This window comes from Periplaneta americana, chromosome 15 (assembly GCF_040183065.1).
Source record: "Periplaneta americana isolate PAMFEO1 chromosome 15, P.americana_PAMFEO1_priV1, whole genome shotgun sequence".
NCBI lineage: Eukaryota > Metazoa > Arthropoda > Insecta > Blattodea > Blattidae > Periplaneta > Periplaneta americana.
In genome coordinates this window covers 139,409,964-139,436,119 of record NC_091131.1, presented here as the reverse complement: position 1 = coordinate 139,436,119, position 26,156 = coordinate 139,409,964, and the positions used below count along the sequence as shown (strand labels likewise).

Below are 26,156 nucleotides of genomic sequence, written 5' to 3'. Positions count from 1 at the left end.
AGATCTGAGTTTAACATCGACCTGTGCCGTTCTCTCATCTCTGCTGATATTCCTCTCTACAAACTAAAGAATAAGGTCTTCAGGGAATTCCTTGAAAAATATACTCAACATACAATCCCGGATGAGTCAACACTTAGGAAGACGTATGCTCCATCCATCTACGATGAGACAATACAGAAGATAAGAGATGAAATTAAAGATAGTTCAATTTGGGTTTCCATTGATGAGACTCCCGACAAAGAAGGTAGACTTGTTGGTAATGTAGTTATCGGTTTGTTAAGTGAACAATATTCTGAACGAATTCTTTTACATTGTGATGTTCTAGAAAAGTGCAATAACAAAACTATAGTTAAACTGTTCAACGAAGCTATGGGTATCCTGTGGCCAAAGGGTATTATGTACGATAATGTGTTATTCTTTATTAGCGATGCTGCCCCTTATATGGTCAAAGCTGGACAAGCATTATCTGTTGTATATCCTAAATTGACTCATTTTACTTGTGTGGCGCATGCATTTCATCGTGTGGCAGAAGTGGTCAGAGACAATTTCCCTAAAGTAGATTTGTTGATTTCATCAGTGAAAAAAGTATTTCTCAAAGCTCCCAGTAGAGTTAACGTGTTGAAAGAAATGTACCCTGAAATTCCATTGCCACCAAAGCCAATTTTAACTAGATGGGGTACATGGCTAGAAGCAGTTGAATATTATGCCGAACATATAGACTCTATTAACAATGTTCTCCTTGCATTGGACTCTGAAGATGCAGTCTCAATTGATACTGCGAAAACAGTTACCTGTGACATAAGTGTGAAGAATGACTTAGCTCACATTCAGCATACATTTTCATGCATCATAAAAACGCTCAAAAGTCTCCAAAATAGGCACCTTTCACTATCTGAAAGTTTTGAAATTATAAATAGTACTGTGGAACAACTGAATCGTGGTAGAGGTAAAGTTGCAGATGCAGTAAGAGCTAAGGTGGACACTGTACTTTCAAAAAACCCTGGATATGAAGAACTACAAAAGGTTGTTGCTGTGATGAGTGGTGAATCAACAGTGAAGATTAACTTGGACTTATCCCCAGCAGACATTGTGAAATTGAATTATGTACCAGTTACTTCTTGTGACGTCGAACGCTCTTTTAGTCAGTATAAATCTATCCTCAGAGACAATAGAAGAAGATTCACTTTTCAGCACTTGAAAGAAATGTTTGTAACCTATTGTTATGGTAACAGACAATAAAAATTGTGTTTTGTTGAAACTACATTGAAAGATAAGGTACGTCCATTATATTTTTTGTTTAGTTTGATTAAAATGTACCAATATTTAACGTACATAGTCATTTTTTTATAATTTTAAGTCCATATTTAATTCCATATTTTGGTAAAAATCCATATTTAATTCCATATTTTGGTAAAAATAACTACATATATATTTACATATTTCATATATTTTTAGTCCATATAAATCCGTTCCCTGCTAATTATGCTTCCGGACACCTGCATTATTTTTGCCACTACTTTCGCGAATGCTATGCAGTCAGTTTTCTTCATATATTGTCGCTAAATTATGTGTGTAATTTAAATTTAATGTGTCTATTTCACACAACATGCATCCTTTCAAAGTACTAATGGCATTTTTATTACGTAATTTTTCGTTAAGTATATTACATTTATGCATAATTTTGTTAGATGCACACTTTGCTTCAAAGAACCTTGGGTATTCAGGCTTGCCAATACTCATAATAACACCAATTGAGTGTGTATCTTTTTTCATTTGTTTAATAATGTTATGTGTTTATCAAATTTAATATTCTCTGTCAATTAAACTAGTATTTATTGTTATTTCTTACTGCATTTGCTCTGAGAAATAAATACGATAATATGTTAGTTTTAAGGAAGATCTTGTCAAGTCATAAATAATAAATGACAAGAGTTTCTGTTAACACACCTGGAATGGGGGAGTGGCAATCTTAGTATCTTATTCAAGTGTTTATATTTCCTTATCTTTTGTCTATATAAATATTATCAATTATAAAATAATATGTATGTACATGACAGTAAATAAAAATGTAGGTGAGACGTCATGCAATGTAGGATGAAAAGTCCGGTTAAGTAACAATTACACGTAATAACTTTGAACATACATTTTGTGATATTAACACATTTATGCAATTTTATTTTTTTTTTGTTTTCAGATAATAAACACAACACCTATAATATCTTGGCGGAAGGAAGTAAAGAGGCCTATAAAATATTAAAATGTGACGTAACATATACGATTTTAAGAGTTTCATTGTTTATAACCTTAACTGCAGAAAATGGCTTCGTCAACACACAGTCTTGTAGCAAGTGATGTAACTTGCATTCTAGAATTATGCTCAGCGTTATATGACAAAAGTGCTTCAGAAATACAAATAAAAATTAATAATTACGTAAGTTACTGAGAGCAGTATAGAACTTGTCATTCATTAGTGACACTTGAATGGTTTACACTTTACATAAAGATTACATTGGCCTAATATAACTTCACTTTGTGTTCTCTGCATGGAATTTCCTCCAAGCTTTAACCAGTTCAATGTATTTTGTTATTGTAAAAGAAACCATAAGGAGTATGTTAGAGGTTAATGTTTGATGACAAGAAATAGTGTGGAACATATTGAAATGCCATGACTCTGATTTAATTACTCATCCTTATTACAGTTTTTCGATGCTCTGAAATCCCATGTTACATACAATGATTTTTTTCTACAGCTAAGGAAACAGACTGGATCATCTACAGTTTTCTTGGTGCCATTATTAAGAGAAACAGAAGAAGCCGTTGTTCAAGTAATTGGAGAAAATGTACTTAATCAGCAGATGAGATTTCCAGTAAGTCAATTTTTTTTAATACGGCAATATGTTTCATTCCAATGACTAAGCTTGCAAAATCTATTTTTGTTATATTAAAATCTGAATATGTGTTAATATGACTTTCATAAATTTCAAATGAACAGAATTCATAAAAAAAAATACAGACTACAACTCTTTATAATAACAGTTACATGTCGCGCAGTTTTTACTGTCTTTGTGCACCGTCACAGCACAAGGGCGTGACTAACGAGAAAGACAAGGGGTTTGAATGGAAAGTAGCAGGAGAAGTGAGGGAGCGATGGAGGATTTCCCATGCATGCATGCCACAACAAAAACATTGGTTCTTAGTAGAGCAACCGAAATTATACTGTAGCCTTTTTTTTTTAATTATGCTTTATATTTTCGCAAATTTTATGTTTTATTTTAATTTGTGTTTAACATACATAATTGAACGCAAATATTCTAAACAGCTTATTTATCTATTTATTAATGTTATCAATTTTATGAATAAAAGTTTCATTCATACCTATAAACCTAAATCAAAATGCTGTGAATGTTACTTATGTCCTGCCCACTATAGGAGACATAGGCCAGTTTTACACTAATCCTAAACATTTATTATAACTTGTTGCTTGTGTAGGCAGTCTTTTACATTAGATTTGCGAAAATTGGTTTATAGTGCAACATTGGCAGTGATAAAAGTGTGAAATATTCGGGTGAAACGAGCGTTGAGCTATTTCCGCCGATTTTGGAATAGACATCGACGCACTTGAACTACCAACATAGAAAACAAAAAACCACACTCAATTGCTTTCACCTTCATCTTGACGGGATAATAAAAGCCTAAACTAACCTAACCTAACCTAACCGCTTCAGTGTCTATTCCAAAATCGGCGGAAGTCGCTCAACTCTCGTTTAACCAATATTCGTTCAGTGGGCGGTGGATACTCTACATTGACTTCAAATGCTATTTGAAATATCATTTTATCACTTAGCCTATACAATTATACATTGCAGTAATAAGAAAACATTGCTTACGAAAGTTTTAGTCACGCTATATTTCTCTCAGTGTCTTCATCTGTATTACCCTGAAGAGGCCGTTTAATTCCAAGTTTTAAGTGATCCTCAAAATATTCTTCTGTCAAATTCAAAATCCAGCTCAGTGTAGAAAAGTTTCTCTCAACTGAAGCAATGATTGCCAGCTTACTTAATGTAGGCATCTTAGTGGAATGTATCTGCCAGAAAGATAAAGCAGAAAATAAATTTTCTTGCTGCATTTGTTGATATTTATTCCAGTGGAACATTAACAGTAAACAAACGTTTCAGTTCACCTGAAATAAAGATGGAAGAAATCTACTCAGACTCGACTAATGTTGGAACTAAATTCTGAACTTTCTTTCAGAGGCTTACAGCAGATGACGTTCATTCGCATTGCAATGTTGAACAATTTTTTTTGTGAGATGGAATTTTTCGGTCAGAACACCCAATGAAGCAACTCACCAACTTACTATTCTTTATATATGTTGTTTCATCAACCACAAGATAAACAGAATTTCCCTTACAATTTGACTTGATTTCTTCAGCACACTTGGCAACATATCTCCTCAGCGTGGTCTCATTGGAAGTTGGGTCGTCTTCATACATGTAGGTGTTGTTGTCCACTAACGAAATTATTTATTTTGGAAGACATGAAGTGGAATAACAACAGAAGTGAATGGTTTAACTATTTGTTTCATATTAGCCTTGGAATCTTGTATATGTCAGAGTACTTTAGGTATGGTACTGGAGCGTATGTGACTAGGACTTGATACAGAATTAAATAATAATGATAGAAAGACATTGAAAGTAAACTGCTCTTCTTAAAGATGTAACAAAACATCCACTTATACATATTTGAAGAAATCATAAAACTTCTGGAGGGATTGGTTTGGATTACTAGGAGTGAAGAGTGAGACAAACTCACACATACGTAAGTCTCTGATATGAGCCCACTATGCTATCTCCTCAGTAGATACTAAAGCGCTTTCAGAATAAGAAGGCATATAAGGCGGAGCTAGTTCAGGCCGGTCTATGTCGACTAGCCAGTGACAGTGAAGCAGTGTTGCCTAGTTAAATCGTCGCGAAGTCTTGCTGAAGTGTCGCGTATTAGTTTCTTACTTGTGCGCACAATACTTATGGCTAGGAATGAATTTTAAGCCATGGCATTCGATAAAGCTCTGAATTCTGAATCCAACAGTACAAGAATGGCAATTGTATGTCAACTGGTTCGTGTGTTATCGCTTTAAGACTAAACACAGATATCCAATCTACAGGATAGAACATATTTTGCTCTGAATTCCGTCTCTGTAAACGAAGATAGAATCTGTTTATTTTCAAATTCATATGTGGACTGTTTTCTCTTGTGTGATGTGTAACTTACCGTAACAATGTCTCTTGAAGGGATTGCAATTGGCTCTGGTGTTTCATCTGTTATATGCAAAGGGATAGTCCAACACTCACAAGCGAAGAGTATGGTATTTTTGTATATAATTTTTTTAAAGGACTAACTTATGATTCAGTGCGTGTCCATTCTTCACGAACAAAGAATCTGACAGCAGAGATGTGTGGTTTAGAAGTGCATACGTTATCTCATATTCTCGGACAGGACAAAGAGAAATTAAAATAGGTGGTATAACTTACTTGAATTTACCTCTCCTGGAAAATAACGCAAAACAAACATGTTAATTATCTGTACAATTTTCAGAATCGTGTATTACTTCATAGTACGATATTTTAAAATACATTAGTGGTATGTGTTAGCAGTTCCATTATAATAGAACGTGGAAAGAAGAAGAAAGCTGAGAACAATCATAGGTACGATTTTCACTTTTCATTGGAATATTATACATGGTATAAGACGAAATATTGCATAAACATATGAGATATTTTGATGTTATTGTAAACATAAACACTCCTGCCTCTTTTTCCATGAGTTATACGAAGAGCATTAACAACATTCTTCCTTAAGAGCATTAGAAAACTTTATAAAATGAAGCACATTAATTATATTTCACTTTTAAAATAAATACAGGCATGCTAGGAACAAGGAGATTTTATAATTCCAAAACTCAATTTCTATTTTAAAAACCTTTCGTTATATATATTACACTTTATACGATTTTTTCTAATATACAATTTTATCTTCAATATATTAACAATATTATTGGATTACGGTTTTCATATTTGCTTCTGTACAACTACCTTCACTCGTAGGTTTATATTGCCACAGGCCAGAGTGATAGATTATAGAATCCTGGACTTCTAGGTAGGTATAAGCTTGAGGATTAAATTAAATTAGATAGCCTTGATCTAATAAAGTAAGAGAAAGTAATCTTCAGTTTCAATATGAGTACTGAATTAGGCCTACATATGAACAGATATGCTTATATTCTTACAGCCGGATTCTTAGCCAGAATATGGAACACTGGACCTCTAGATATGTAAAAATTATATGATAAAATAAAATTAGATAGACTTAGTTTATCAGAGAAAAATAAAATAATCTACAGTTCCAGTATGAGTACTGAATTATATATGAACACACATTATGATTACATTTCATTATAGCCAGATTCGTAACCAGAATGTAGAACCCTGGACCCCTAGGTATGTATAAGCTAGAGAATTAAATTAAATTATATAGGCTTCATTTAATGGAGGAAAAATAAAATACTTTCCAACTTCAATACTAAATTACGTATCTGCAGATATGTTTTCGTTTGGTATCGCTAGATTCTTAGGCTGCCCCTACAAACAAACTGTACCTTATCTTTCCTCTGGAGAAATAAACAATAATAAATTCAGCTTTGCTGTACAAGGAAGTCTGAGTAAGAATTAAAACATTCTTTCTCAGACATTAGCAAAGTAAATTTCTACATATCTGTCACTTTATTTTGCAAGTCAGTGACTCCAAGAGCTACTGATCTATGAAGCGAAGAAGTAATAAAAATTGAAATGAGAATTACTTCAGTAAGAGTAATTATATTTCAACATTACACGCAATGAAGAAACAGGTCTCGACCCGCTCGCTCAGCAAGAGGGCTGCAATTGATATGTTCTGTCCTTATCTGTTGTCTCTGTCTTCCATGTCTCGTGCACCGTGCACTGTGTGACAACGTCGAACTGTTGCTAGCACTCAATTGGCTTAGGCCATGTCCTATCTTATTCTGAAACCACTATAAATGATTTGTACATCAAGCCATCTGAGCTAAGATGGTAGATGAACATGAGAGTGCTCAAAATTGCTGTGCTAATGATATCTGTGTCAGATCAAAAATTTCTGAGCACAGATCCTCTTAATTTTTTTGGTTGTAGGTTAGTGACATAGAACATGTTCTCACTTGCATCTGCGACAGTCAAATTATCAGTGAAGCCATGCTTATTTAAGGTATGTTGTGCCCTTTAGCCATGTCAGCAAATTTACCAAGATAACCCAAACGGATTGGACACTACGTTGTAACTTCCTAATTCTCCAACAAGATTTGTATACTACACTTGCTTATGGATAGGAGGGATTCCTGCTTCAGAGATGTAATCTCAAACTTTCAAAATAATCACAAGTTTAAATATTCACTATTACTAAGTTTATTTGTAAAGTACTAAAATTTGACAGTTAAATATGAAGTATCAAAATAGAACCATTAAACATAGAGTTGTCCTCTGATTCAGGTTCTGACTGATATGTACATATGTTATCAGGCAGTACATCTCACATGACGATAGGAAGAACCATTATTTGTATGCATCTGAAGTCTGACTAGTGTAATATGTAGCTAGTGAGTGATGTATGCAATGGAGGGGCTATCTTATCCCATTATCTCCTGGCCTAGTTGCTTCATAAGTGGTGCCTTCTTGATATCACTTGTGAGGCTCTTCGGACAGTTGACTAAACAACAACATAAGAGTATAAAAATTGAACAGTTATTTATAAAGTATCAAAATGGGATAGTTAAATGTAAAGTACGAAAATTGAAAATTAATTTTAAAATTTGAAATTTATTTATTTAATACATTAGATTTCAGTTACATAGGGATTGCAGGCCGAAAGAGCAGAAGCTTGTGCTCACGTGCGGTTCAGTTCGGCTATACAAAATATTTTACAAAATTGAAGAGAGTTTATTGAGACAATAACATTAATATATATTATAGTAAAATACAGACAACCGAAAATTATGCTTACAGTTTACTGTAGTGCGAACCATGGTGCCACTCAGAGATGATGTCATTTTCTACCTTTCTTCTGGAAGTAGCATTGTTATGACCACTGCTAATGACCATGTTTAGATGCTTCATGTCCATTTTATAAGTTTATTCGAACTGCACCCTTGTCACTTAACATAGAGGTGCTATTTTGCCCGCAAATCTTCGAAAGACTGAGTATTGCACTAAAAGATTACTCACACTATCTTTGTTTAACCACTGATTGAAATCGGTATTTCCTGTTATCACTTGGGGCAATATAGGCTTAAGGGACTCTCATAATAATCAAGGTTTGAATCGTCTTTGTTTTAATTGAACCAATAGAAAATCTGAATTCAGATAATCACCAATTATAAAACACGTTCTTTACATCTCGTGAGAGATGTTGATTGTAATAATTCATGTATAATCTATGTGTTTTTCATTACGTAGATCAGCGATTTGCGTAAGAATGACACTATGAGAAATGCTAACATGCATTTCGTGTCTCCTCAAGGACTGGACTTTGATACTTGCTGAGTCGCTAAAATGCATAGCTTTAATCTGTTGCTATGTGCTGAAACAGGAAGCTTTGTTAACTTTTAATAAGTGTATCTCTACAAGCTACTTAATTGAATGTTATAATACGTTATGAATAAAGTATAATTCCATTACTTTTAAACACAATGAAAATATGGTGCTTATGGTCATAACAAAAGGTATGATACTTGTCATAATCCTTCGGGCACAACAGGTACAAAAACCTGTTAAAATGCGCTCAATTAGTTATAGATTTTTTACATTATGAATGTAGTTCTTTAACTGTCATGGTGAGGTGCTGTTACAGAACTCTTCCTTGTTGACAACTGATTTTGTTCGTTAGTGTTCGTAAATTTTGTGTAATAATATTCTGTTGATTGCTATCAGATAGATAAGAACTGCAGGTTGTGGCCCCCTGAAAATTTATTCTCAGATCAATTGAGTAGACTGATCTGATTTTCCACTGCTCTGGTTACAATAGTGTTCTTCAAGCCATTTAATTGGAAGAACACTCTTGATAGTTGTTTGAAACTGTTGTAGAATTCTATGAAAATATTGTTTTTGCTCGGGGTTAATAGTACTGCTCTACTGTCTCTGAAGATGCAAATAGATTAGGTACAAATATATTCGGAATATGTATGATAAGAACTTTCTTGTGTTAAATTTTAATGTACCTTGTTAACATGTTTCGACCTATTTTCGGTCATCTTCAGAACTGGTCGTTGTTGTTCTTGGCGCCTCTTGTTTTCTGTGTGGGTGCATTCGTAGTGTAGAGTCAAAGAGTGTATGTGTTTTGAAATTGAGTTGTGTGTTGAGAATATCGTTGGGGGTGTGTTTTCATGTGTCTGTATATTTCATATTGTTCTATTGACCATTAGTCAATCATCGAAAAGCACCAACACACAAACTAGCCACATACATGGACAAAACCATAAGGAACAACATAAAATTAAAAAAACAAACAACAATAAAAAACAACATAGACATAGTAAATAAAATAAAAGACAAACATATCCCACACAGTACAACATTAGCAACTTTCGACATAACTAACCTATACACAAACATACCCATAAAAGATACACTACAGGTACTAGAACAAATGCTCAAAAACAACACACCACAAGAACAAATCAAAGAAATCATCCATACCATAGACATCATCACAAAACAAAACTACCTCACATACAATAACAAATATTACACACAAACCGAAGGCCTACCCATGGGATCACCCATTTCCAGCATAGTAGCAGAAATATTCTTACACCACATAGAACAGACATACATACTAAACAAAGACAACAACAAACGCGCAGACAACATCATATATTGGCACAGATACGTAGATGACATACTAATACTATACAAAGGAAACAAAAGACAGATCCAAAACCTACATCAACACATTAACAAAATACACCCAAAACTACACTACACATTAGAAATTGAAAACAACAAATCCATAAATTTTCTAGACATCACAACAACAAAAGTAGACAACAAACACATATTCAAAGCATACAGAAAACCCACAACAACAACAGCACACATACACAACACATCCAACCACCCCACACAACACAAACAAGCTGCATTCCGAACAATGGTACACAGACTATTCAACATACCAATGAACCAACAGGATTACAACGAAGAACTAAACACAATCAAATAAATAGCACAAGAAAACGGATACAACCCCAACATAATAGACAACATAATACGTAAAACAAAACAAAACCATAAAAAACAGAAGAATACAACACAAACACAAGAACACAAAAAATACATCACACTAACATACGAAAACAAAAACACACATAAAATTGCAACCTCATTCAAGAAATTAAACTACAACATCGCATACAGAACAAATAACACTCTACAAAAACATCTCAACACACGAACAACACAAACAAACAAATACAACCACACAGGCGTATACAAACTCAAATGTAACACCTGCAACAACTTCTACATAGGACAGACAGGCAGATCATTTCAAACACGTTACAAAGAACACATCACAGCCTTAACAAAATTACAAAACACCTCCACATATGCAGAACACATCACAAATGCCAGCAACACCTACAGAGACATCAACACAGACATGGAAATGCTGCACATCCAACCAAAAAGCCAGAAACTCAAGACACTAGAACAATATGAAATATACAGACACACGAAAACACATCCCAACGATATTCTCAACACACAACTCAATTTCAAAACACATACACTCTTTGACTCTACACTACGAATGCACCCACACAGGAAACAAGAGGTGCCAAGACCAACAACGACCAGTTCCGAAGATGACCGAAAATAGGTCGAAACATGTTAACATGTTCTATGATGTTCGGGAATGTAGGTGGGATCAGCGGAAGTTGAAGGGTGGTCTGAGGATTCTGATAGTTCATGTTCCTCTGGAATGACATAATCTTCCACACTGGGCGAGAGATAAGGATAGGAAGTTCAGGAGAATGTGGCACGGGTATTATGACTGGTGGGAAATTAGGATACACAATTTTATCTTTAGTTTTCCTTGAAAATCCCTGTGGTTTGATAATGCAGAAGTAACAATCTTCCAGATGACTGGTGGGCTGTCGTCAAATCATTGGATCAGCAAAAGACATGTTAGTATTTTTCCCCCGCAACCACTCTGTTAACTTCACGTAACATGTTACACAGCACACGTATGGTGCCCAATTTTTGTCTTGTCCACTCACTTTATAGCCAAAATACAAGAAATATGCCGTTTTTACATTGTCTGTTATTTATCGACGTTGTGATTTCAAATTTAACACAGCAGAAACTATTTGGAAAATTTTTACAGGAACGACGATTGCTATCCATTTAACACTATTACAGAATAACTAGTACCGCTCACAACACTTCCACAATCAGAACTAATCGCTAAATTGTTCATTTCTTGTCTCACAATACAACAGCGACCGTATTTCCTCCTTTCCCTTAGTCAGTTATAGCCAGATGTGACCTACCCTCCGTGGAGCTGCATAATAAGGGTAATAAAACAATAAACCATCGGTAAGGATAACACTCATTCAACCCACAAAGTGAAAGTATGTTTCAAATAGTACCTTAAAAGAACGGAAATGATACATAATTGTGTAAAAGATCTACGTTAAAGAAAAGAACCTCTTTCAAAGTGGCTAGGTTTTAACACATTTTTATATGAGTCGCTAACTAAAAAATATAAGTTTCTGAAAAAATGTGACGTGTAGGCACTTTTTCAATGCCATATTCGTAATCAGGACATACAAATTACATAAAAATAGTTATTCTTGTCCATGTTATGAAAACCTTGTGAATAATAATTAGAATTATTATTATTATTATTATTATTATTATTATTATTATTATTATTATTATTATTCCATGTTAAGTATATTCGTCTCTTCATCAAAAGATTTGTCTATAGTTATTAATGTTCTCTTTCTCATTGTGGTTCTACTGAATACGATTTAATTTTGTAACTTATGATTCTCAAATACAGGTTAATGTTATGCAAATCAAGATTTTCAGGTATAACTCCCTGTAAAGCTGATTTACAGGGAGTTATACTTGAAAATCTTGATTTGCATAATACACGTCACTGTTCGTTAACAGGAAACCACAATTTAAGTCACACGGAGTTAGTGTGCACTCGAAGTTGGTTGCTTGACTGTTGTCAGCCCACTTTGAGATCTGTGGATATAGAGGGAAAAATTGGATCGGTGTCGGTTAGAGTTCCCGAGTAGCTCAGTGGTAGAGCGTTGGTACGTTAAACCAAAGGTCCCGGGTTCGATACCCGCCTCCGGAACAATTTTTCCCTCGAAATTATTCAGGTTAATGTTATGTTTACAATATGTTTGGTATCTACCGTACTCACAATTTGTTCTAGTGACCGTTGCTTCAGGATGTAGAATATCTTTTTAACAATATATCTGATATTATTATGATGTACCAAAGTACATGTGATATTTCTGTTCCACTCATCTTTCATCAATATATCTGATATTTACGTGTCCCGCAAATAACTATAGAATCGCCGTTTGTATTTCCGAACGGTCTATTTTCAATTTGTTCCAAAATGTTCCAATGTTTGATGTGTTATAATGACTTTTTGAAAACGGAAGTGCCACCCTTCCACATAATTTATTACTACTCTGCACTCTGTTTGTCTCTTAGCCATAGACATTCCAAAGTGTGAGTGAAAATCTTGGAGGTAGCCCTCTTCTGCCTCTTGCTAGACGGTCTCTTACATATATATTTGTCCACTGCCTTCTGGATCGCATCCTATGGCTGCTTACACTGGCTGCTCAATCAGCGCTTATGTGCGAGTAATGAAAAAAGTTATTTTGCTGCTAGGTGGCAGGTAGTACCCACCACTATTAACATTATAACAAAGTACCCTAAAATAACTATTGTTACGACGTCCTTAAGTACTAGAAGAGACAAGGGCTTATGGAAACAATGCCCAGGTTGTCCAGATTCTTCTGCATGGTTTAATATGTAATAATATTAATACTGAACTTAAAACTTTATTTTCTTCTAAGCTATACTACATCCAAACACAACTTCTAATTAACGGTTTTGTATCACATAAATACAATTATAGAAGTATGCTTACTTTAGGCATTTACTAAAATTATTATTAAAATAAATTAACGTAATAAAAATGTCTGAAACTGATATAAAAAATGTCAACAAGTTTAAACATATTTACGAAAAAATATATGCTTCCTGTAACCGAGCTAAGAGATTACTGGAAATCACGGTTCGAATTAACGACAGTATGGTGGTAACTTCCCGCTTGTAAAATAGCAGTTTCTTCCAATCCATGGAAATGTTATATGGACACTAGGCCTACTGTTTTATTAAGTTCAGTATTGCCAGAAAGTAACTTCACCATATATAAAAACGCTTATTCAAAGTGTGATAAATTATGCGCCCATTAACCCCCCCCCCCCCCCCCCGAAAAGAAATGCTGAGTAAAATACTGCAAACACATAATAGTTACAAAAGTATCGGATAAATTAAGTTATAATTCTATGTGTTTTGCTAGATATTGTGTTCTGATCCTTTCCACTTCTTGTTGCTGTAATACCGTGGATAACATATGAAGAGCACAGGAAAAGAACGTGCTTTGTCCACTTTATCAAATTTTTCAGGAGAGCAATTTCAAAGTTTGAAACCAAATTCCATGGACACTAACGGAGGTATTAATGAACACTTAAGTCAGTATGAAAGAACAGGTTATCTGAATGAATTTGAATTTAAGTTTGCATCCTTATTTTTGGAAATTGTAGTTTTATTGACATTTACGTAAAGTAATGCCCTAAGTTACAGGGAAAAAACGTGCTTCTTATGTACGGAGGAATTAATTTTAGATTAAATATTACAAGTAAAGCTGTTTTCTTCCGGAAACGTGTTTGTATGTGTGTTTGTGCGTATTGTGTGTATAGAAATATTGAATTCAGAATTTCAAAATCACGGGATTGACAAACCTTTAAATGATAACATAACGTTAAACATTTTCTCTTTCCTTTTTTAACTTTTTCTGTAATGAAGTGGAGTGGGGCATAATAATAATAATAATAATAATAATAATAATAATAATAATAATAATAATAATGATCACTTTTGTCACAAAATGCGCAGGGCCTCACAAAAATAAAACAAAATCAATTCTGTCCCAAAACACACAAGGTATAATAATAATAAAGATCACTTTTGGCTCAAAATACACATGAACTAATAATAATAAAAATCACTTTTGTCCCAAAATGCACAAAGCCTAATAATAATAATAATAATAATAATAATAATAATAATAATAATAATAATAATAATAATAATAATAATAATAATAATAATAATGATAATAATGCTCACTTTTGACTCAAAATGCACAGAGCCAAATAATAATAATAATAATAATAATAATAATAATAATAATAATAATAATAATGCTCACTTTTGACTCAAAATGCACAGAGCCAAATAATAATAATAATAATAATAATAATAATAATAATAATAATAATGATAATAATGCTCACTTTTGACTCAAAATGCACAGAGCAAAATAATAATAATAATAATAATAATAATAATAATAATAATAATAATAATAACAATGATCACTTTTGTTCCAAACTGCACAGGACCTAATAACAATAAAAATCACTTTTGTCCCAAAATGCACAGCCCAGTCTAGTGTGGAAGGTTTGTGTAAAACACTCTATCTTCTTGTCCACGAAATTCCTTCAAAATCTGGAGGTCCTAATACTTTTCCTTCGATATTACCAGAAAAGTTTCTTTGTTAGAAATAATGTTACCGATATTTAAATTATTAGCAGATATAAAATAAATTATTCAAAATAATTTGTGTTTTGCCTCTGTAAGCAGGACATGGGTATTCTTCAGATTGCTGCTCTCGAAATCGCAGTGAAGCTCTCACCACCGATGAAATCCTAGTTCCATTACACATATCACGATGTTGAATGAGGTGAGGGTGTTCTTTTGTGATGATTACCCCTCTGATGGGCCTTGTAAGAAATGAGTATTTCCATAAATATTTCTTCTGCAGAAATGACTCCCAACTTCCCATCATATTTTGATTGAACACCACAACATCAAAAGGCGTAGGTTTACTTCGAGCTTGTACCATGATCCGCACCCAACCCATTAGAAGTTCTGTTACTGCTTTTGTATTAGTTAGTCCTATATTTTATTACATTCCATAAACGAATGTTTCATTCTGTTCATAAGTTTCAATTCGTTCACAAGATAATTAAGATACTTCAGAACAATATAATTCTTGCTCTGGCCTGAACATGAATCACAAAAATTTTCAAGATATCCACTTTGTTGTCCATTATTCCTGTCACAAAGTGATTTAAAAAGGATACGACTTCATTGGCTCCTTTTCTACCATTATCTTCAGTACAACTACAAAACACTGAAGTTTCATCTGAAATTTGATGAATATTGAAAGAGTAAACAGATAATTGCCTTCTGTAATACTAATAGACATCATTGATACTAATGTACGGTAAGCATACATTTTTTCGTAGTCCATGAAAATTGCTTCTGTTTCTTCAAACTTCCGACTTCTTGAACGAGCATTCCTCTTTCTGGTATAAAATATTTCAACTTTGAGTTTATGGACCTTGTTGTTACTGGTGATCTTATTAATTTATTCCAAAACTTGTTTCTTCATGTTGCCATCTAAATTATTTTCAGTCAGTCTTGCATTCATCACTTCCATCTCAGCTGTGTACTTATCACATGCATGTATCACTCCTTGGATATCCAAATGCTATATTGAATTTGGTGTTGAACATTATTCTGTATGTTTCATATGAAATTATTAAATTTTGGTATTTTTTCTTGAACATTTTATACATCTTTTTCACTGATAGTTCTTCTGGGAGATACAATTTAGTGGTCCTTCCATTGCTGTAATGACTGGTCGCTTTCGATAAACTGGAATTATTGTAATGAGCCCAGTCATATGTAATGATTGTTGATTCCAGTCTTCTAAATCATTAAATTGCCTTATAATACTTGATCTTTCTTCAGCACTTACTTCCTCGAAACACTTTAACTAACAGTTGCAGTCTTCTCCTACTTCATGTGATTGAACCCTTAATTTCTTCATGACTGCAGTCATTCTCCCTCGTACTTTCTTTTTCTTAACACTGTTAGAAGTCGAAGGTCTCTGAGTTCCATCCTCAGGTGAAGTACTCAACATTCAATAATATAATATTATTTAATAATAATATTAAAATTTAAGTGACAAATTTACAACACTTATACTTCTAAACTGAATTTCTCAAACTAAAAAGATTTATACTTGTACATAAAGTTTATGCAGCAAGAACGAATTTTCTCATTATAACAATAATGAAAAACAATGGAATATTATTTTTACTCCAATTCCCTTCTTCCTGCTATAACATGCATGCCAATCCGTAAGGAAACTAAAAATTAAATCACAGAAACAGAGGACAGAGCACATTATTTCCCTGTAGTGAGAGGACTTAGCACGTTCTTTCCCTGTACGCCAAATCTAAAATCTCTTGTAGCACTTCGACTATTCACATTATCACATTGGTCGATTAATAACTTTAAACTACATGGAATCCTGCATCTCATAGCATGCATAACTCATTTTTGAAAAAAAGTGGACAAAGCACGTTCTTTTCCTGTGCTCTTCATATAAGTTACACTTAAAATGAAAGAAATTAGCTTAATTAAGATCGTAATAGGCAAACTTACACCATTGTAAATATATTATAATTAATATTGTTATGATTAAGAAACCAAGTTTCATATCTGCTACAAAAAAATTTGTTTAGAAAACAACATTAAATGAAATGTATTTTAACTCGAGTATTTCTTACTTCCAATATATTTTAAAGAAAAAATCATGTAATTAATAAACAATCACTTACATACACTGTAATTACTTCTAAGATTTCAAGTTAAGTATTATAATTCACTTGCACACTTAGCACAACCCAAACCAACGTCAGTTACTTGCTGTGCTCTAGTGTCGAAACTGGACAATAATGCTCCACGCGAAACTCAATGCTAAGAAAGAGGAATAAGCAGGCAGTTATGCAGCCATAGGATGCGATCCAGCAGACAGTGTATTTGTTGCAATGTATGCAAAAATATCTTGGATATCATCTTCACAACTGTCTACTATTTGATCTAATTTATCTTCTACATCTTCCAATGAAACAAGAGGAAAGATCAGAAGGTGACGAAAGTCAATGCGAATGACATCATTTGTTCTCGAAGTCCGAGATTTACTAAATGACGTTGCCAAATGTTTTAACGAAAAAGAAATAGATATCCCTTTAACATATCTTTTTTATTGCACTAATATTGAATTTCACTAAGATTAATTGTAGCTTTAAATCCGAGTTTATTCCTTGTGCTGTAGTTCAAATGCTGGAATATACTTCTTTACATACTTTCATCTTTTCTAACGGAAAGTACATAGAAGTCTATTGTATAACTGGAAAAATTTTCTCAAACAAAATTCCATTGACTATGTTTGTTTAGCTATAAAATTTGAGGAGATATTTTATTACTTACAGACATTAGACAGCTAATAAAATGGACGTACGTTCTAATGTGGAGAGGACGTTGTATCTGTGAACGAAAAATTGTGGTTAAGTAAGTTGTTACTTGTGGTAGTAAATATTTCTCCTCATCGTTATAGTCATCTTTTATTCTTATTGGCCTCCACATCATTATCACTCCAGCACTGTTTTTTTATTTACAAACGCTTAGTAAAGACATATTTTATACGCAATAATAATGTTGCTTTTTAACTTACATTGCTTGAAAAGGAAATACAGAACATTAACAACATTAATTATAATTAACACAACATGAAACTGAATTTTTATGTAGACACTTTTTTTATTTGTGAATACGGTATTTCGTTCTATGTAATAATAATTTAGCATATTTCACGTAAGTACCTTTTGTTCACTTTAAAGTACTGTGAAGGAAACTTTTATGTGTTACTGTCCATACTACTGAATTTACAGCTCTATATCGATAAGCTGCCCCTTTTAGATATGCAGTGTGCTTTACTTAGCCCACGAATTAAGAGCAATGGACAGTACAAGCCTACACAATATGATGACGCAACTTCACTAGCCATGTAATGGAAGACCAAGAGGAAGTTGGGCCGAAGGATGGCCCATTGCTCATCTCTAGTTCCTGCCCGACAGTGGTTGAATTATTATCTGTAATAATAATAATAATAATAATAATAATAATAATAATAATAATAATAATAATAATACAATTAACCAGCGTTGGGCAGAAACCCAAGAGCCACTATATAATTAATATCTCTGCACACTAACAATTCTTATGCACAGCTCTGAGGACGATCACAGTAGAATGATCAAAACGTTAGCTCTAGTAACTGAAACAACGCGACACAAGCCCGGAAACTCAATACAATTCCTAATATGTTGTTGTTTAGTCAACTATACGAAGTCAGGTTTGAACCTCATAAGTGACACAATAAAGCATCTTTCATGAGGCAACTAAACCAGGAGATAATGGTGTAGGATGGCCAGTTACTTTCCACTTCCATTGCATGCATCGTCGACTAGTATGCAGAGATATGTATATATATATTTTTTTCTTCTACATTTTGCTGACGTCTTGTATGTGAGGGAGTCTAATAAGCAAGTAAAACAAAAAAAAAAAAAAACTAAAAATAGTTTTTACAATAATTTTATTTTTTATCCGTCTGGACCTTGTAACTATTATATTTGTTGGTATTGTTAAAATACAAGGTTTCTGAATCATATATTATACCTCCCATAGCCAAGGAAATGGCTTCTGACAGCTCCATAATATCTGTTTTTGAATTCCCTTTCACCTGGTCTCATCTCTCAGTCATTGGGAACTGGATTTATCACATCACTTACCTTTTAGGTGCCACACAAGAATTGAAGATGGCATTGCCACATACTGGTATGTCCTTCCTTCGGTGCTTATCAATAATGAACACAAAATCTCTGCCTACCCATCCATTCTCTCATGCACCTGCTATCTGTCTACCATCAAGGTGAGGAGAGGGGTTGCTAGTTGCAATGTCGGACTCTGGTCCTTTATCTTCCACGTGCTTTACTAGAGACATCAGAAGTCGAGTATTTCCTTGTGATTACTGTAGTACAGAGATTGTCATAATATTATAAAATTTGTTGAAAATATCTACATTATTCTTTTGTGTAGGGTTCATATTTTCATGGTATCATACCTGTTACATATTTTGTTTTCAGCGTCATTTGACCTGTTGTGAGATAGATTACTGTATTTCATCTTAGGTAACTTAATTACTTGTATTATGGTGTGTTCTTCAAGGAATATTTTTTCCCTTATTGATCCATTATCTTTAAATGACGTAACTTTATTATTATAAATGGACAATAGCTGTATCAGTCTGAAGTTTATACTGTATTATTTCAAATTTGTATTAATAAAAATTGATGGTGTAACATTAGCAATTGTAGAATCAAGTTTATTTTAAATAGAAGAACTCATAAAATATATTGGAGGTGTTTTATAAGATTTCAGGATCTGTTACAGTTATCAGACAATGTTCTGAACACAGCAGTAAAACGGCGGTGTTCAGTTGAAGGAACTCCTTCTGAACTAGACTTGGAACTTTTGAAGAATCTTCGTGCAACTATCAGCCCTGAACCCAGGACTTTCTTGAATGTCCCTGTGTTGCATCCTGAAGAGCACTACACAGTTCTGGTCGTCTGCCTTGTTGACTATGATGACAAAGGGATGTCTGAAACTACATGTACTCAGCTGGTGACAGAACTATTTCGGTTAGCTTTTTAAATTACTTAATTGCTTCTGTATGTCATATGGAATATAATATTACAGGCAGATAAATTATTTTTAAAGAAGTATAAGTCACCAGTTCAATAATTAGAATACCTGTATGTCCAGAAATATAAAAAGTTTTTCATGAACTGACATTTTTCTTACTATTTATTTCTTTTTTTGTTTTTGCATAGATTTCCATTATCCTATGAGTTCATTTTGCTATATAAACTAGTAACAGACGTAATCTATTCTTGCTGTAAGCATAGTAGTTTTCCTACATTAGGTTGGAGTAGCTTAAATTGAAGTTTTAGTTAGTACTTAGCAGTTTTTCATTATATGTTTACATACTATATATGAACACGAATATTCTCAGACTTACATTTGAACATTGTGTTACTCATTCTGTGCTTCATAAGTATGCATAAATACAAGGGAATAGATGAAAGGAATTATCGTCAGTTTACAAGAAAAACACATTAGGTCAGAAATATTACTTCTGAGGAAAAAATGTTTGAAAGTTCTTGACACTGTTTCCTCAAAATATTATTTTTAGTAATTTGTTTCTCTTTATGTGTATTTTATTTTTCAATTCTAAGTTTATGCACATATATTATGTACATTATATATGGCCTTTTCTCAGAAGTAATATATTTGACTTCATGTGTTTTGCTTGTAAACTGATGTTATATTCTTTTCTTCTTTCCTTTGCGTTTTTTTTTTCTCTTATTGTGTGGAACATAAAGGAAAAATTTTGTGATGCTGCAAGAAATCGATTTCGAGATTTGCGGACACATTTTCAGCATCTCTGGTACAGAAAAAGTATTTTTAATTATGTTATCTATCTGTCTGTCTACAGCAATTTTTCCTGAACTTTTGAACGCATTTTTTTCATACTGTATTCATTTCATTACATATAACAAATTTTTATAAAAGAAAATTAATGAATGTTTTGAACCAAAAACACACAATAGCAATGCACTTACAAGAATCAACAGACTATAATTTTGTTCGTGTTTTTTATGTATTACATAGAATAAAGTGATAAATGAGGTGATGTTACAGTCGACTCATTGCAGTCCCTCCTGTAAACACATTATTTTGTTATGCATAGAAGCGAGGTATAATGTAGTTTAACATTCATGTTACTTTTAAATGCTCATGGAGGTATTCATTCAAAACCTGTGTCAGGAAAAGTACTGTTTCAATAACTGAAATTTCTCTCCCTCAGGGAAAGTATACACTTCTACACTATCTTCACATTGCTCATTAAATACAAACAACTTATATTTGGTGATTTGAATTTTATAACCTTTCTTTGTTACAACTTTTATTTAAATATTGGACATCAAAGGCTGAAGCATTATCTTTGATCATAAATCCTTTTACATCGACAACATTGAACTTTTTATTAATCATTGCCATCCATTCCTCATAATGCTCAGCCTTTTCCTCTTCCCGCTACATTATTTCTATGATATCAAAGAGGTACTCACAGGATAAATAACTGTGGTCACGTTGAAGAAAATGATGTCTTATTTCTTTAAATCTACCATTAAGAAATTGAGATAGCCAAAATTTCAACATACTCGTAGTTTGATTATGGTTTTGCCTCATGCAGCTATTAGTAAATACGAGCAACTTTCCTACAGACTCTAGTATAAATGCTTCTGTACAGATTTGTGGTTATAATCCATTGGATTCTTTAATGATGGCTGTGTATACTAATGCTGAGTACACCAACATCTTGTATTGTTACGGGTTGTGTGATATTAACTCTGCTGAGGCCAGCCTAGAGTACGAGCGTCATTTCAAAATCTTCGTCACAACTATCTATATTGTTATTAATAACCACAAAATAACTTAATGATCAAACACAGAACTTAAAACCGATTCCTCTCTCTCTGCAGCTAACAATAACACAATTTTGGCACAATAAGCATGCGAAGAACAAATTTATACATTCAAATATCCCTTTCCTTAATTTCCCGTCATTACTTATTATTTGGCTACTAGTCAGCAGCAATCAACAATGGTGGGACAAAATGAGGGCAAGAGAAACAACAGTAGAGTGAGTGCATCAGTGTTTGAGCAGAAAAAGTTCCATTTCCTGGATTTGGGACCTTATTCCAGTCAATGTAAACTTTAAACCCAATATTAGAGTGCTTCCAGTTTGTTTTGTGGGACTCCCTTCCACTCAATAGATGCGTCTTTTCAAGTAATACATTATTATGCAAAAAGTGGGCCCCTTTTTCTACTGATCTATTAATTTATAAAAAATGCATATACAGATTCTAGTTATTTGCACTTATCTACCAGAATAGTAAAGTTATTACTATTCGTTAAAAAATTATTCCAAACACTTAACGCATGCTGATCACACATCTAACTCCAAATTTCACTGTTTTTCACTCTCTGTGTCTCTCTTGCCACTAATTTGTGAATCATAGGTTTAAATGGTATTGTGTAATTATGATATTTTCTATGATGTCTTTTCTATGTTGCATACTGCACAATATTTTATAAAACTTATTTTGTTTCACAGTATATTTTTTCACTTAAACTCGCTGTAATTTATTAAAAGAGATTGCTTCCTATCGCAGCTCAGACTAAAAGCATGAAGAGTCATGCTTACTGTGCAATTGAATTTTATGCCATGCCCATACTGTATACTGCTGCTAGTCCACACCTGTGGAGTAACGGTTAGCATGTCTGACCACGAAACCAGGTGGTCCGGATTCGAATCCCGGTTGGAGCCCATACTGTATACTGCTGCTAGTCCACACCTGTGGAGTAACGGTTAGCATGTCTGACCACGAAACCAGGTGGTCCGGATTCGAATCCCGGTTGGGGCAAGTTACCTGGTTGAGGTTTTTTCCGGGGTTTTCCCTCAACTCAATACGAGCAAATGCTGGGTAACTATTGGTGCTGGACCCTGGACTCATTTCACTGGCATTATCACCTTCATTTCATTCAGATGCTAAATAACCTCAGATGTTGATACAGCATTGTAAAATAACCCAATAATAAGAATAAGAACTGTCTACTAATACGAGTATACAAGAATACAATTTCCCAGATCTATATTAGATTCATTTGTAACTTGGTGTATATATAATATAGTAAGATAGGATCCAGGATTGCAAAGTTCTTCAAAATTAAGGACTATAAAAGCAGTAAAAATGGATGATAAACATGTAAATAATTCTTATATTATTGACTTGCATGCAGATATTGCCTGGGGACTGTGCTCAACACATTTGCTTATGAGGAAGAGAAACAAATGAGATTGCAATGTCAATCTATGTTGTCTGTTGCCAAGAATATTTTCTCTCATTTGGGTAAGTTATTGGTAAATTTCGTAATTACGTAATTAATCTTTTCCCAATGTAGTATGTACATCTTTAAATAAGTAGAGTACTGTCAAAATAATTAATGAATAACAAGTAAAAAGAAAAGTATTTGGGAGGAATTTACTTGATCGCACAAAAGTGTCTCTTACTCATATCATAAAGTTTTTTTTTTTTTTTTTGAACTCTATTATTGTTTATTTGTTTGTAACATGAACTGACATATCATTTTATTGTTGTAATATGATATTTGAATGAACTGTAGATAATGGAAAGGTCTAGTAAACTGGAAATAATAATATAATTATATAACTCATACCTGAGAAGATAAAAACACAGGAAGGAGCAATCTAAGCAAATATGCTTGAAATTGATGTGACAGATATGATGTCAAATTATACCTTCCATGCCCCATAATTCTCTGCGAAATACCGCCAATTGCTAAATATTCAATTGCTACTATCGGTTTCGGTCATACATAAATAGTTTAGAATGGATGTGGAGGTAACAGGATTATTAGTAGATTATTGTATCAATGTACATTTCACTGTATATTTATTAAAAGTGTTATGGTTGTGACATGGACTGAACATTTCATTTCCAAATTCTTTCTTTTATCAAGAAGGATGTTGGCACTCCTTCATATGTTAAAGCATGGAGGGACATATCAATGGACATATTCTATAGTTGAGCTGAACAGAATATTAGCTTATTTATAAAAAAAATAACACTTGCTGAACTTGACTACACTTTTGAAATATTCATAACAACACGAAACAATTTGTGACCACAAAACAGCTGATAAACACACTGGAAAAAGGGATGAACTATCTGTAATTTTACGGCCATACTGGTACACCTTTTTGGTTCCACCGTTTCAAGCTTATGGCCCAGGGTTGACTCATACTATGAATAAATAAATAAATACTTGTGTGTGCGTGCATGGCCGCCATCTTGTTGCATACACACACCAAGAATAGAACTTTGAGAGTTTTAGAACAACTGAACTGAACTCCATCGTAACAATTAACATGTACACATCTAGCAGTCAAGAATAGAACTTTGAGAGTTTTTCTATAAAATAAAAAAAGGTTCATATTCCTATCTCAATTATACTATGTCTAGTGATCTTCTAAAACCCCAACAATCATTTAGAATAGTCCTGTATTTGTATACATATTTATCTATCAAATTAACTAGCTAATTCTTGCCTTAATTACTTGTATGATACAAAATTTATTTGTACTCCCTCTGCGTGATTTTGTAAATATGAAATGAGTGAAGAGTGACTTGAAGTAAGTGCAAATAAACGGATAATTGATAAATAGGGAAGGAGGTAAGTAGGTATGTAGGCAATTCCGTATTTAGGTTGTACTATCCCCAGGGGTCAAAAAAAATTTTGCTCCCTCCCCTCTACTAACTAACTTATGCAATTCTTAGACATTTAGCAGTCAAGCTGTAAAAAAAGTGGCATGAAGCAGCAATTTAACATCTGCGAAGTAGAAAAAGATCGAAAATTTAATTTAAATTCAGTTTTTTTTTTCTTTTCTTAAATTTTGCTGCCTGAGGCCTGGGTCCATGTGGTCCATGAGTAAATATGGTCCTGTAAGTAGGTAATTAGACAGCTGGATTGGTACAGACCCAGAAACAAAATTTGAGCCACTTGAATTTTCCAAGTTCCAATTATAACATATTGCACATGCTCGAGCATAAGTCTGTACATGAGTGAGTGTGCAAGTGACAGTCAAGTGAGTGAGTGACTTTATGTAAGTGTGGATGAATGCATAGGCCTAAGTGAGTGAATGGATAAGTGGTAGGTGGGTAGGGAGGTGAGTTGGTACGTGAATGAGTGAGAGGGAATATGTTTATCTCTCCCTCCCTCCCTTTCTCTTCTTCTCTCTCTGATTGATTGACTTGAAGTAACGTGAAGCAATGTGACAAGACCGAATAGGAAAGGATCTTACTTCCAGAGAGACAAATGAACTGATGTGCTGGCTGTTTTGCGTATTGTGTCTCTATAGAAACAACTCAGTTCTCACTATTGGAAATTTGACTAAATACCTATGAGATGTTTTGGATACTGTACCGCCAAATATTGTAACTGTCCAAACACTTTGTAAGTAATATTGTTCCAGATCCCTACGAACATTTTCAATATCTGATGGAATCATATAGATGAATATGTAAATGCAGTTAGATAAAAATTGAGTTAATGCAGAATATAAATTGAACTATTAAGTGAACATAATTGAATGAAACGAAAATATATAAAATACCCATTAATATTGGGAATTGGCTATTCGTTACTTGTATTTGGACTTACGATTTTAATAAATACAGGTATTGTTTTTATTTTTAGGCGACTTAGCTGATTTGTTACGTGAAATAATGGTAGAGGCACGTAAACTTACCAATGCTGAACGATGTTCTTTGTTTTTACTGGATTCAGATCATGATCATTTGGTAGCTAAGATCTTCGATGGGGAAACTTCGAGTGAGGTAAGAAACAACGTTTTTTATCTGTTTATACTGTAAATCTCACATGACGTGTACCTTTCAAATAGTCTTTAATATGCTTTCACCTTTCATAATTTTCAATCAACAGTTTACTCATGGAAGCCTAGAGTCAGTTGGTGTATATTGCTTTGCTCACATTCCATTTTAGTGGCAATGCTAGGATCTCCATAAACAACGGAATAGCTACGAGATATTTGTTTCTATTTAACTGTTCTACTTTTCAGATTCATTGCAGCAAAACTTCGATTATTGTCTAATTTGCTTCTGAAAACTACATTCAGTGAAATGATGA

The 26,156-nt window shown here is 33.4% G+C and overlaps 1 protein-coding gene across 4 annotated transcripts in view; it reads left to right on the top strand.

Annotated features, from left to right (window-relative positions):
- The first annotated feature begins 1,786 nt into the window (after nt 1–1,786).
- The window catches only part of LOC138715401 (cGMP-dependent 3',5'-cyclic phosphodiesterase-like), a 127,425-nt gene continuing 103,055 nt past the window's right edge, over nt 1,787–26,156 (top strand). Inside the window, exons 1-6 of one of the 4 annotated variants that reach the window (XM_069848262.1) lie at nt 1,787–2,106; nt 2,195–2,431; nt 2,751–2,867; nt 19,752–19,999; nt 23,229–23,338; nt 25,707–25,846. In XM_069848262.1, the coding sequence (XP_069704363.1) occupies nt 2,318–2,431; nt 2,751–2,867; nt 19,752–19,999; nt 23,229–23,338; nt 25,707–25,846 (729 nt within the window). In that variant the 5' untranslated portion in view covers nt 1,787–2,106; nt 2,195–2,317. The remainder of the gene's footprint in view (nt 2,107–2,194; nt 2,432–2,750; nt 2,868–19,751; nt 20,000–23,228; nt 23,339–25,706; nt 25,847–26,156) is intronic. The other 3 variants (XM_069848261.1, XM_069848260.1, XM_069848259.1) reach the window with 3 other exon arrangements.